This window comes from Plasmodium yoelii (genome assembly GCF_900002385.2).
Source record: "Plasmodium yoelii strain 17X genome assembly, chromosome: 9".
Taxonomy (NCBI): domain Eukaryota; phylum Apicomplexa; class Aconoidasida; order Haemosporida; family Plasmodiidae; genus Plasmodium; species Plasmodium yoelii.
The window spans coordinates 1,217,911-1,232,737 of NC_036181.2; the positions used below are offsets into that span (position 1 = coordinate 1,217,911).

General features: G+C 21.2%; 5 protein-coding genes across 5 annotated transcripts; 2 read left to right on the forward strand and 3 right to left on the reverse strand.

The window, feature by feature from the left end:
• Positions 1 to 652: 652 nt before the first annotated feature.
• PY17X_0929200 (conserved protein, unknown function) lies at positions 653 to 5,642 on the forward strand (the record flags this gene model as incomplete). Its single annotated transcript, XM_022956030.1, has 3 exons — positions 653 to 656; positions 865 to 1,093; positions 1,391 to 5,642. 3 exons carry the CDS (start codon positions 653 to 655, stop codon positions 5,640 to 5,642), a joined length of 4,485 nt encoding a protein of 1,494 aa, XP_022812224.1.
• A 400-nt stretch (positions 5,643 to 6,042) lies between these two features.
• On the reverse strand, positions 6,043 to 7,603 carry PY17X_0929300 (palmitoyltransferase DHHC3, putative; the record flags this gene model as incomplete). The annotated part of the gene is made up of 6 exons (XM_022956031.1): positions 6,043 to 6,093; positions 6,190 to 6,220; positions 6,309 to 6,370; positions 6,559 to 6,720; positions 6,878 to 6,995; positions 7,155 to 7,603. The coding sequence occupies 6 exons, from the start codon at positions 7,601 to 7,603 to the stop codon at positions 6,043 to 6,045; spliced, it is 873 nt and encodes a 290-aa protein (XP_022812225.1).
• Positions 7,604 to 8,736: 1,133 nt separating this feature from the next.
• PY17X_0929400 (heat shock factor-binding protein 1, putative) lies at positions 8,737 to 9,105 on the reverse strand (the record flags this gene model as incomplete). The annotated part of the gene is made up of 1 exon (XM_718652.2): positions 8,737 to 9,105. One exon carries the CDS (start codon positions 9,103 to 9,105, stop codon positions 8,737 to 8,739), a length of 369 nt encoding a protein of 122 aa, XP_723745.2.
• A 4-nt stretch (positions 9,106 to 9,109) lies between these two features.
• Positions 9,110 to 9,346, reverse strand: PY17X_0929500 (conserved Plasmodium protein, unknown function; the record flags this gene model as incomplete). The annotated part of the gene is made up of 1 exon (XM_718651.1): positions 9,110 to 9,346. One exon carries the CDS (start codon positions 9,344 to 9,346, stop codon positions 9,110 to 9,112), a length of 237 nt encoding a protein of 78 aa, XP_723744.1.
• Positions 9,347 to 11,226: 1,880 nt separating this feature from the next.
• Positions 11,227 to 14,352, forward strand: PY17X_0929600 (conserved Plasmodium protein, unknown function; the record flags this gene model as incomplete). Its single annotated transcript, XM_022956032.1, has 1 exon — positions 11,227 to 14,352. The coding sequence occupies one exon, from the start codon at positions 11,227 to 11,229 to the stop codon at positions 14,350 to 14,352; it is 3,126 nt and encodes a 1,041-aa protein (XP_022812226.1).
• Positions 14,353 to 14,827: the final 475 nt, after the last annotated feature.

The window sequence follows — 14,827 nt, forward strand, 5'->3', positions numbered from 1 at the left end:
AATAAAACATATAATATATATTCTTTTAATTATTTTATAATCATAATTTAATTTTTTTTTTTTTTTTTCCAATATCTTTGTTTTGATGACTTATTTTTATTTTTTTTCCAGTGATGGGTTTGCAAAAAAAAAAAATGCACGTATAAAAATATATACCTAAAAAAAATATAATATGCTAGTCTTTATATTATTCCGTTTTCACATATATTAACTTATGTATATTTTTAAAATTATAGAATACTGGTAAGGAATATTTCATTTGTATGATATTATTTTTTTGTATTTTTTTCATTTTCTTAGCCACATAATTATGAAATAATTGAATTTTATCTTTTTTTTTTTTGGATAAAAAAGGGAATAATACGAATAGAAATAAATACGTTTATATAAACTGATATTTATTTGACAATAGTTTTGAATATTACTTATTTTGATAGATTTTAAGATATTCTTTTAGGAACTTTTAAAAAAATATTTTTTCTTATAATATATTTTTTTTAATATACAAAAGGGGGAAAAATATTTTTTAACATGTTTTATAATACATGTTTACTTTGATTTGCCCTTTGTTCCTTTTTTGATTAACCTTTAAATTTTAAGATCATTAAAAAGGGCAAAACTCTATGCTGTGGGCAATTGGAGAGACACCATAATGAGTAAAAAACAAAAAAAGAAAAGAATGCATAAAAAATTGTATAAAAATTGTGTATATGTATAATAGTCTAGTCATGGAATTGATGCCTTAAATCGAAATAACTTTGGGAAAAAGGCAACTCCATGAAATTAGTTTGCAAATCCCCAATCGAAACCAACATTTCCTTTACCGCTTTATATACATGTCCCATTAATTTATTAACTGTTCAGGCTCGTTTTGGAACTTCATAAAATCGAAGAAAAATGATGACGGAGAACCAAAGCCCACTGTTGCTCATTTAGGAGAGGAAAACAAATTTTATTATAATAAGGAATTAAAAAGATGGGTAGTAAAAGGAGAAGAAGATAAAATTGAAACAGAAGAAAAAATTGCTCCCCCTCCTCAAATGAGTGCTTTACAAAATGCTAGCAGTGGATATCGTTCATTAATTCAACAAAAGTATATAAACAAATTTTCACATTTTCCTTTCTCTCTATATGTGCATCTGGCATTCATTAAGCTGTTCACTATGCATTCTTTAAACTGTTCACTATGCATTCATTAAGCTGTTCACTATGCATTCTTTAAACTGTTCACTATGCATTCTTTAAACTGTTCACTATGCATTCTTTAAACTGTTCGCTATGCATTCTTTAAACTGTTCACTATGCATTCTTTTCATTTTTTCATTCTCTTAACCGTTTCATCCTCTTAACCGTTTCATCCTCTTAACTTTTTCATTCTTTTCACTTTTAGCAAAACTAGAAGCGCAAGAACGATGTATGCTGAAATTCCTGGGCTTAAAACAATAAATAAAAAAAACACAATAGTTCAGGGTGGAATTATATCACCATATATGGGGTCGTCAAATATTGATAAGAATAAAAATATTCCGAATGATAACAAAAAGGAATTGTTTGCATTTAATACGTTTATTCCTAAAAGTGAAAATGAAGAAAATAAAGAGAGTAGAGAAGTCGAACCAAATATTAATAAGCAAAATGAAAAAAGACATGATGGAGATATATTTAAGGAAGAAGAATTCACTAACAATCTGAATAAAATTTCTGATAATGTTTTAGATGGTAATAAAAATAATATACCGTTCGAATCGAATCATATAAATGATAAAGAACGAACAAGTTTGTCAAAAGATAATTTATTTAATTTGAATGAAATTAACAAAAATAAGTATGATTCAAAAAATGATGATAATAATAATAATTTACTATTTTCTGAAAATCAAACACTGATACCAGCAAAGGTAAATGAAGTGACTGAAATAGAAGCAAGTAGAACCCCCAATTATGAAATAAATAGAGTCCCAAATTATGAAATAAATAAATCGAAAGGAATACATCCAAATATACCCCAATTTAACAACCCTGCACAATTACCGACAGAAATAAATATCAAAAATAATATAAATTATGATAATATATCTCCTAAAATTAATTCTAAAGGTGTAATTGAAAATTTAGAAAATAAAAATAAAGAAATTAAAAGAATTTCTATGGACAATTTCGAATTTAATAACCCAATTTCTAATCATATAAATAAAAGAAATAGTACAACGGTTGTTAGATCCGTTTTTAATCCTCAATTAGAATATAATAATGTTGAAAATAATGAAATTCGAAAATTTAATACTATTGGTAATAATTATATGAATATTGGTAGAGAAAACGATATATTAAATATCTCTCCAAAAGTTATAGAAAAAATAAATCGTAGAAATACACATCAGTTATTTAATGAATCAAGTAATATATCAACTGATAAACTAACAATACATAAAGTTACTAGCCCCTTTTTATTTGATAATATAAATAATGATTCTAACACAAATGTTAGTAATGAAATTCCAGAAAAAGGGGGGAAAATGGAAAAAGTGGAAAAAATGGAGAAAATGGAAAAAATGGAGAAAATGGAAAAAGTGGAAAAAATGGAAGAATTTGAAAAAATGGAAAAATCTAATGAACATGTAAATAGCTTTTCTATGTTTAATTTAGATAAAGGGGTGTCTGTGGAAAGCACATCAAATATTATAGCTATGGACGAAAACCCTATAATTTTGAATGATTCTAATACAATTAATAAAAATAATATCATAGATGCAGAAAGTGATAAATTAGTTCAAAATATTTTAGATATGATAAAAATTAAGTTACAAGATGACAACAAAAATAACATAGATACTATTATAAAAAATGAATCAAAACGAATTACTTCTTTATTGGAAGAAAAAACGGGTTCTATGGAAATTTTATGTAATAAAATATGTCAATTAAAAAAGAAAAATGAAGATGTAGAAGATAAAAATGATACTATTCGTGAAGAAACACATCAAATTAATATTGATAAGGATAAAGAAAATGAAATTAATAATTTATTATATGTCATAAATATAAAAAACAAAAAGATTAAAGAAGAATTAGAAGCATTTACTAATTCTTTTAATGTTTTAAAAAAATTAAAAATGAAAAATGATGAAATTATTAATATATATAAAAATAGAGAAAATGTGTTTTTAACCACTATCAATAAATTAGAAGAAAAAAGAAAACTAAAATATGCCGAATTTAAAGAAAAGGAAAAACAATACAAAGAATTGATAATGAAAAAAGAAGAATTATTAAAAATCGAACAAATAAATAATAAGAAAAATATAGAAACTTTTAAAAATCAAGAACAAATGTTAAAAGATGAAATTCAAAAAATCGAATTAAAAACCAAAGAAAAAATCGAAGAATTAAAACAAGATTTTGAAAAAACACAAAAAATAAATATGGAAAATTTGGAAATGGAAAAAGAATCTTTTATAAATAATAATCTAGAAAATGAGATAAACAAAATGAAGGAAAAATTAGAGGAAAAATATGAAACACAAATTAAAGAAACCGAAATGAAATATAAATATCAAATAAAAGAAGAAATTGAAAAAACCAAACAAAATGCAGAACAAAATTTTAATTCTAAATTTGAAAAATATAAAGAAAATCTTGAAAAAAATAAAAATGATTTTATAAATAATTTAATTATTGAAAAAAATAATGAAATTGAAAGTTTCAAAAATGATATCGAACAAAAAAAATTCAAAGAAATGGAAAAATTTAAAGAAGAAAATGAAAAATTATTACAAAATAATTTTGAAAATATGAAAAACCATTTTATAGAAGAACAAAATAAACATATTGAAAATATAAAAAAAGAATATGAGTTAATCAAAAACAATGAAATTGAATATTTGAAAGAAGAAATGAAAAAAAATAAAATTCAAGAAATAGAAAATGTTGAACTAAAACTAGCCGATGAAAAAAATAAGCACATTGATGATATGAAAAAAGAACTCGAAAATATATACAATGTTGAAATAAATAATCTGAAAGAAAAAATAAATGCAGAACAAACATTAGCTCAAGAAATGCTAGAAACACAACGCAATGAATATGAACAAAAATTGGAAATTCAACGTAATGAATATGAACAACAGTTGGAAATTCGACGCAATGAGATGGAAAATAAACTAATTGAACAAAGAAAAGAATCATATGATCTTGGATCAAAAAAAGAAAGTGAAATACAAATATTAACTGATAAAATTGAAAAATTAAAAATGGAAATAGAAATTATAAATAAAGAAAAAATCGATTTAGAACATAACATATCAATACTAAATGATGAAAGAGAAAATATTTTAAATCAAAATAAAAACTTAGAAGACAATTTAAAAAATAATGAAGATATATATAATAAAAAAATAAATATATTAAATGATGAAAAATTGAAATTAGAAAAAGAAATTGAACATATTAAAGAAAATGGTGCAAAAGAATCAGATCAAATTCGTGAACAATTTGCAGATTTATTACAAGAAGAAATTGATAGAATTAAAAAAGAATCGAAAGAAAAAGTAAATATCTATATACAACAATATAATGAAATAAATGAAGAATATGAAGAAAAAAAAAAAGAATATAATGATCTATTAGAAAAGGCTAATGTATCAAATAAACAGCTAACTGAAAAATGTGAAGAAAATATCCAAAAAATAAATGAATATGAAGATATGATTAAAATGCTTGAAAATCAAACTGAAGTTTTAGTTACTAAAAAAATTCAAGAATTAAATGAAGATTTTTTGAAAAAAAAAGAAGCTTTTGATAATGAAAAAAATGATTTGTTAAAAAATTATGAACATGCAATAACTGAAAATAAACATATTAAAGAACAGCTAGAAAATTTTACTAATTCAAATGAAGAAAAAATATCACAAATAAAAAATCAATATGAAACACAAATTAAAGAAATGCAAATTCATTTTGATGAGTTATTAAATGAAACAAAAAATAAAAATAATGAAATGTTAGAAGATATTGTAAAAGAGCAAAATGATAAAGAACAATCAATTCAACATATGAATAGTGTCAATACTGAATTAGTTACAAAAAATGAACAACTTAATCTTAATATTACTGAAATTAAAAATGAACTATCTAATTTCCAAGAAAAATATGATAAATTAGTTAAAGAAAATAATCATCTAAAAAATGAAGAACAAACAAAATTTTTAGATAAAATACTTGACCTAGAAAATGTTAACAAACATTTAATGGAAGTAACAGAAAAAGAAAGAGAAATTAATATCAAAAACGTTAATATTATTAAGTCTTTACAAAATCAAATAAATGAACAAACAAAATTGTATAAAGAATATACAGATGAGTTAAAAGATGAAATTTTGCAATTAAAAAAACAAAAAAAAAACTCAATCGATAGTAATGTTCCAATTGATGCAAATTCTTCTATTAATAATGCTCTTATAGAAGAAAATAAAAAATTGAAGCTACAAAATGAAGTTATAAGCACAAAAAATGATACAATGTCAACTGTACTAGATAATCTAACAAAACGATTGAGTTTTATTGAATCAAAAATAAAAGAAGAAAAATATGGAAATGATATAATAAAACAAGCAAACGATTTACAGTTACAAGGATTTAATTAGTTTTTGTTTATACTTTTATATAATTTTAATTATCTTTGAATTTTATGTAAATTTTCCAAATAAAATAATTTTCAAGGGCAAAACAGACGACCAAAATGTAATGGTATACATTTCCCAACTGCTTAATGAGGGATTGCGCATTAAAGTTATATGATAAATATATATAAATAAAATATATTTATTAAATCTTGCGTTATATAAACGGTTATATAATTATCCGTTTTTTTAATTTTTTGTGTTTACATAAATTATGATGGAATATTTAAAGTTGCTATTATGTAATATATATATCCCATTTTCACACAACTTGTGTATGCATTTATAAAAATATTTTTGATGGATGCTCCATATATATTATTGATCATATTTCGTTTTTATTTGTTTAATAACTTTTTTTTTATTAATATTTTATAGACATTTCAGTTTCCACTTTGGGGTTTTCTATATCCTGCTAAAATTTAATTTTAAATTAGTACCATGTATACAATATATGCATACGCATAAATTATGTATATATAGCTATATTTTTTTTTTTTTTTTTTTATACTTCGCTTTGGCTAACATTCTTTTTCAATCTCCTAAAGAAAGTAAAAAATAAAAATAAATGCAATGTAAGACAAGTTAGGGAAAGAATATACGTTTAAATTCGCTATATATATAGTGTACTTTTTATCTATAATAATCCATTCGAAAAATGTTTTAATTCCCATCTTTTCCTTGTCTTCTGACTAAAAAAAAAAAAAAAAAAAAAATAATAAAAAAAAAAATAATAAAAAAAAAAAAAATAAACAGCTAGCCATCTAAATGGCGAGCTTATATGCCGTAAAATAACCACTTAAATGACATTTCAAGCGCACACACATGTGTGTATATATAATGCATATGCACATAAATTAATATTCAGTTTTATTCGTACGTTAGATCGGTTAATTATATATTCATATGTTGTCATTTTTTTTGAAATCAAATAAATGTGCAACCCAAAGAGTTGTATGACTAGAATAAAAATTATTCCATTTAACACAAAGAGTGCACATATCAGTGTGTAGAATAATGCGTCGTTGTAAGCTCCGTAAAACTAAAAAAACAAATAAAATAAAAAATAACGTATGGTGAGTCATAAGTATTAAAAATTCTAGCTAACACAACAAATTTCAAAATCAGCGTGAATGGTTATTTTCATTTATGCACACATATACATATGTATATATATTTTTTTCCCCATTTTGTTTTACGCTATTCCATCGATCCTTTATAATATCATGTTTCAAAGACATGAAAAAAGTAACCCCACAGAAGAGAAATACGAAACAATGAAAAATTGTTAAGGCTAGTAGTAGGGATACAAAATACCTGAACGTTAATAAATTTTATGTATATTAAAAATAGCTATAAAAAATCGAATTAAACGTAATTTATATTTTTTTTTTTAATGGAGATAAATAATATTGAGTATATTTCGCATGAAATAAAAATGTATATTTGTTAAAATATATTTATTTTAATATTTACTTGTAATTTTTTTTTCCTATGCAATTATTAACCCACATACAATGATGGTCAAAAACAGAAACACATTTATTGCAAACTTTACAATGTTTACTCTGAGGCTCTACAAATCCACAAATATCACATTCATATAATCCTTTAATTTCTTCTTCATTTGCTATTCTATTAATATACTTAAAAGACAGAGGATCTATAGGATTGATCGATGTTACAATATAAGATAATACAAGAATAGTAATAGTTAGAATTCCAAAGAGTATATAAAATGTTATAAATATTGGATTGGTATTAAATGCAGAAATACAAATAATGAATGTAATTATAACTATAAATATCAGAAAAGACAATATTTGAAATATTTGAAAGGGTAAAGTAAACCCATTTTTTCGTACAAATTCATCCGCTTCTTTTGATTTTGTATCATCTCTAAAGACAACTATTTTCTTATTCATAATTCCAACTAAAAAAATAATTATAATATATGATATGCTTAATTGTTTGACAGAATAAAAGAAAAAATAATTTTTATGACTTGGAAATAATTCATGAATTTTACAAAATGCAAATCTCTAAATTACACACTAAATATGGGTTGAAAAAAAGTATGTAATAATAATCATAATGAAATAATTATTGAATGTATGTTGTCTTTTTTTCGTTTTTATTTTTTCTGTCCAAATATTATGCTTTCCATTTCTTCTTTATATTTTGATTTGTTGTCATTTTCATTTTTTTTATTTTTTGTAACAACAGAAAGTTGCACAAAAAGGCAAATATTTATTAAAAATTTGAAAATAACATTTATAAAGTATATATAATATGTGTAGATATTAATAAATAAAACGAATTATAATAGCAATGTATTTTAAATACATTTAGTTTGCATTTTTATTGTTTAAAATTGAAAGAAAAGAATAACATTATAATTAAAAAAAAAAATCAATACAAATAAAAAATGTGTAAACTGTTGGGGAATTGTCAAAATTATTAAATTAAAAAAAACGCACACACACACCTACTCCGAAATTAATTAAACTGGAATTTTTTCACAAAAAAGGGAAAATAAAAATAAAAATAAAAAAGAAGGGGAATTAAGGAAAAGGTGATAAATGGAAAAAATAAAGTGAAAAGGTGAAAAAATTAAAAAGTGAAAAAATGAAAAAGTGAAAAAATGAAAAAATGAAAAAATTACACATTGGCATTCAAATATTTCCAATTCATAAAATAAAATTATATTCCTTTTTTAATATCATTTTAAAATGCTACTTTTTTATTCATACCATTTTGCACATAAAAAATTACTGGCCAAAGAAGGAAATTAAAATTAAGGAAAATATCATAAGCATTTCACTTATTTTATTTTTTTTACGTTAAAAAATCAAAAAAAATATAAAAATTATGCATTTCAATTTAATGTTATAAAAATGGTTATCAGCATAATTAAACATATTTTAAAAAGTAAAGAGGGTAACAAAGGGTATATACTTGCGCAAGGAATGTGGTATATACACAATACAGTTATATATATACACAATATAGTATATACTATAAATAGTTATATAATATAGTCACATGAGTACAATCGTTATAATTCGGTTTTATTTGAAAAAGTAGACATGATATTTTCGAGGCTTTCTAACGATTTCTCCATATTATCAACTTTGCTTAATAAATTATTCGATAGGTTTTGCATTTTATTTTTTAATTCACTAAGCATATTTTCAACATATATTTCTACATTATCTTTTCTTGAAGTAGTGTTCATATTGGCATTACTGTTTAGGCCTTGATTATATAACTCGGTGTTTCCTTTACATATATTAACTGAATTTTGATTAAGATTATATGAATTACAATAGTTATTCATATTTTCATTAATTATGTTTGTATTTATTTGATTTTCCCTACTATTTATAATGTCCTTAAAATTCATATTTTCATTATTATTAGCCATAGTTTTAAATTTCTTCCTTTTTTGTTTTTTGTATAATACTTTTTGCTGGTGTGCTTGCTCTATATATTGATAAAATTCCAAAACATGCAAACATAAATCCAAAAAAATATTTATCACCTGTTTTTTTTTTTGCTTGTAAAAATTTTAAAAATGAATAAAATGATACACCCCCAAATAACACTGTTCCAGTAACTCGGCAAAAAATACAATCGTCTTTGTTTTTCGTTGATAATATGCTCATAACTTAGTTTTTTATTTTTTTCGAATTTTTTATAATTTAATGTTAATCAGACTATTACCTATATGTAATACTTTTATTACAATTATATCGTTACTATTCACTTTTTATATTTTTACGCTCTTATTTTTACGCTCTTATTTTTATGCTCTTATTTTTATGTTCTTATTTTTACTTTTTTATCTTTACATTTTTATTCGCATTTCCCACGATTTTTGCAACAATATACGATAAGTATTTATATTTGAAAATAGGAACACAGGGATGCAAATAAAAAAACTTAAACGTGTAAAAATGTTATAAAAATAAAATATGTCTCTCTTTATAAATGCGTAAAAAAATAATAAATATTTACATTCCTTTTTTATATTTTTGTTAATATTTATTTATTGATAAAAAAAAAATTATTATTCTATTTATGGTTTTAATAAGAAATGAGAGAAATATAAATGTAAAAATAAATACTGAAAAAAAAAAAAAAAAAAAAAAGAGAAAAAATTAAGCCAATAAAGAATTTATGAAAAATGAAAAGGAATTATTTTCATATCATGTTTACATTAAAAAGTGTTATATATTTTTCGAAAAGAAGATAAAATGATAATGTATACTTTTTAAAATGATAATGTACATTTTTTAAAATGATAATAAAGGATTGTGAAAACGAAATTGTGATTTTGTTCTTTTTTTTATCAAGATTTCTAAGAATAAGTTTGGGTCAATTTATGCACTTTTTTTTTTTTGTTGTAAATTTTTATTCTATTTATTTATTATATATAGCGTGGTAATTATTTAAATAATTAAGACATATAAATTATCTTATATATATGCACTAGCATAAAATATACAAAGCATATTTATAATTAGGGAAAACAACATGTATATATTAATATATGAAAATAAGAAAATGTATATACACACTTTTTTTTTTTTCTAAATAAATATGCTATATTGTGGATTTTCCATGAAAAGAGAATTAAAAGCGGCATACAAAATAAGCATAAAAAATAATCATAAAAAACTGCAATATTTTTGGAATAATACAAAAAAGTATCCTATCTGTCTTGTTATTATTTTTTTATTTTTGTTGCCTCATTTAATTACAAATAACTGTTTTATTATTACATATATTATTTTAAAAAAGATCGTAAAAAATGTTTAATTTTTTTTATCTATTTTCATTTGCCATTTAATTATTTTCCAATTCCATCTACACATATTTGTCAATAAGAATTAGTTAGCTATTCATTTTGTTCATTTTTAAAATATTTTTTTAGAAAAAATGTAATCACATAATTTTATCGATTACATTTTTTATATTAATTTTTTTTGTCATTTTTTTACATTCTATACCATTCGAATGCAACTTTTTGTTGTCGTTTTATTCGAAATAGTATATACATACATACATACATAAATATATTTGTATGTTTCTTAACTTTTTTTTAATTAATTTTTTTTGTATAAAAAATTTAACAATATATATACTATGCACCCCTTTTTAGTAATTTAATTTTTTTTTTTTTTTTTTTTTTTCATGTCAATTTGTCTTATTACACAATAGATTTATTTATTTTTTGTAATTTTTTTAAATAAACATTTTACTATTTGTGTATTATTTTATCAATTCTATAAATATCAACTCATTAGTTGTTTATTTAAAATGCTCATAAACATTCTATTTTTATAAAAAAAATATAACATACACATTGAATTTTTATTTTAATATATTAATAAAGTAGTAAATAGAATAACAAAATTTATGCCTATACTCACATTTATCTGATAATACAGGTAGAAAATAAGAGATAAACAGAGAGAGAAAAAGAGATAAAAAGAGAGAGAAAAAGAGAGAGAAAAAGAGGAAAAGAGAAAATATATACACCATGTGGATCGAAAAAGAAGTAAAAGAAAATCATACACACGGAGGAGCCTTAAGTAAACAAGTAAATGATGATATTGAACTATTAAAAAAAAGTAATAAATTTTTATATGAAAATGGAAATAGAAATTTATTTTGTGAATCAATGAAAAGAGATTGTAATCAAAGTTTGAGAACCTGTAGTACCATTGATTTAAACAGAAGCTTAGATGAAAATAAAAAAATGAATACAAGTCTATTAGTATCAGGATATTTTAGAGATAAATTATCAAAAAAACATTCAAATAAATTAATTAATTCTGGGAAACAAAATGTTAATAATGAAGAATCTCGACCTAGTAATAAATACAAAATAGAACCGTTCAAAAAAAAAAATAAAAATAATGAAACATTGTATTGTAGAAATTATGAAAATTATGAAAATAAAACAATTTGTTATCAATCTGATGTAAAAATAAATAAAGAAGATTTCGATGATTTTTTTAACATAGCAAATGTTAATGTGAAAAAAAAAAATGAATTTAGTTTTGGAAAAAATGATCATAATATGTTTGGAGAGAAGCATTCAAATAGTATTCTAGAAAATGAAAATAAAAATAAAAATAAAAATGAAAATAAAAAAATATATAATCTAAATGCAAGTACATATAAAAATACACAATATTTGAATAACAGTTATGTATATAATGACAGTATTGTAAATAACAATACAGTATTATATAAAGAATATAATACTACCAAAAATGTTCGAGCCTTTGAAAAGGGGCTAGATGTAAGCCAAGAAAATGGTAGAAAAAGCGGTAGAAAAAACGATGGAGAAAACGATGGAGAACACAATTCAAATGCTTATAAAATTAATAAAGACACAATATTAGCAAATAAACAAATGGCATTTACTGAAACAATAAGTGATGTATCCCCAAAAAAAGGTGTAAAACATTCTAATAATGAAATAACACAAAAATTAAATCATAGGAAAGATAATGATAATAAACAAAGTGAACTTTTAAGAGTCAAAAATTTTATTTGTAAAGGGGTTCCTGGAATTATACGAAACAGTGCAAATAGCTGTTTCACATCTAATATAGATAAAAATGTGCAAAATAAAATTGAAAAACATATTATGGATTTTCTTGAAAATAATTTAATTGGAATCTTGGAAAAAAAAAACTTATCTTGTATTGAAACTGATAATAATAATAACAACATTTCTGATAAAATAAATGAAAGTATAAATCTTGAAATAAAAAAAAATATTGATATAGCATATAAAAATATTAATGAGAATATGAACACAAATATGAATGATGAAATAAAAAAAAATGTAGACATATTAAATAACACTTTAAGCGAAAATATAAATAGCAAAATAAAAAATAATATAGAAGAATTATATAATAAAATAAATGAAAATGTATTAGAAAATATTAGTAACAATATGGAAAATAATTTATATAAAAATGTAAATAACGAATTAAAAAGAAAAATAGATATTGTAGAAAAAAAAATAGATATTAACGTAAATGAAAATATAAATAAAGAATTAGAAAAAAAAATCGAATTTTTAAATGACCAAATAAATGAAAATATAAGTAAAGAACTCAAAAAATATATATCTATTTTAAGTAGAAATATAAATGAATATTTAAGTGATAATATTGAAAAAAATACTAAAATTATGTCTAAAAATTTAGGTCTTAATTTAGGGGAAGAAATAAAAAATAATATTATTGTCATGGAAAAAAATATCGATTATAATATTAATGAACAAAATATACAAAAAAATTTAAAAAAAATGTATGAAATGTATAATATGAACACTATTGAGGATATCAAAAGGGTAATAATTAATGCCAAAGAAAATCCAAATCAAGATGAAAATAAAAATGATATAGAAGATATAAAAAATAATTTGAATACTATAATGGAGAAAATTAATAACAAAAATATAATTGAAGAATTAAAAATACATCTACAAACATTGGAAAATAAATTTGATGAAAATTTTTCGATTATAAATGAAAATAAATTAAATCATAAAAATGATAACATTAAAGAAATTACCGAACAAGTTATTAAAGAAACTGAATTAAAATTATCACTTTTTGCAAAAGAAATAGAAAAAAATACTTTTCAATTTTTTGATACATCTTTAAAAGATTCTACAAAAATGCAAGATGAAAAAATAGAAAAAAATATAATTTATTATGTTAAAAAAAATATAGATGAACAGATTCAAAAATTATCAGAGAACCTTCATACTAGTATATCTAATACAATGTATAACGAATTTAAATCTTTTAATAAATTACAAATAAATAAAACAGATATAATTGATCATATAAAAAATAGTTTATTACCATTTCAACAAAATGTGTCAAACTCTCTGGAAACTAACACTATTGCATTAAAAGACATCAACAGTAATATTATAAAAATGGAAACAAACAATAAATTTGAGTTTAATAATCTTTTAGATCAAATTGAACTTAATATTTCGAATCATATTAATCATAAAGTAAAAGAAATCTCAACTACAATAGATGAAGCTTTATTAGGAAAAGTTACCAATATAGAAGGAAGTATAGAAGAAATGAAAAAAAAAATGAACGATGCTATTTATCAAATTGGTGAAATCAACTTACAAATCTTATCTATTCCAAACGAAGACAAAATAAATAAAATTATTATTAATTTGAATAAAAAAAAAGATTCCAAAATCGAGTTTAAAAAAATGTTACAAAATAAAAAAATAATTCACAATTCGAATTTAATTCCTCAAAATTATTGTAAAAATAATAAAATAGACAAAGAAACAAAAATTAATATGAATAAATATAATATACAAAATATATATAAAAAGAATATAGTAGATGTAAAGGAAAATCAACTAAATATTAAATATAAAAACATAAATTGTAAAAATAAAATTAGCTTGTATAAACAGTATAAACAACATTTCAACCCAGAAAATAATTTATTAAAAAAAAAATTATATACATCAAATCAAATAAATAGAAAAAAAAGAAAACCAATATATACAGTCAACTATATGAAAAATGACAATAATGATTTAATAGAAGTTTCTAATTATCTTAAGAAAAGAACCATAAGAAAAATACATCTATAAAATTGTCATATATATCTTTTACTATTTTATTTCACAACTTATTTCTATTTTTTTTTTTTTTTTGAACTTTCTGTTTTCTTTGTATCTCCTAAATAATACATGATTTGTTTGTTTCTATCATATTTCAAGTATATCCTTTAAAAAAATAATATTCTCATATTTTTTGTTTTTATTTAATATAGTATAATTATATTTAAAATAATTTTTTTTTTTTTTAAAATGAATAGCTATATGTATGCGTATTTGCATATAAATATATACATAACAATGGTTTAATTAAAATAGGATAAAAACAATAACTTGGAAAAATAAAGAAATGAAAATATATTCAACTGTTTTTAAAAATTAATAAAAAAAAATTATTAATTTATATATTATATGGATATGAGCTTTTATTTCTCCATGTTAAATAAAAAAGAAAAAAAAGACACACACGATATATACATTATAATATAGTTTCCTATATATATAAAAT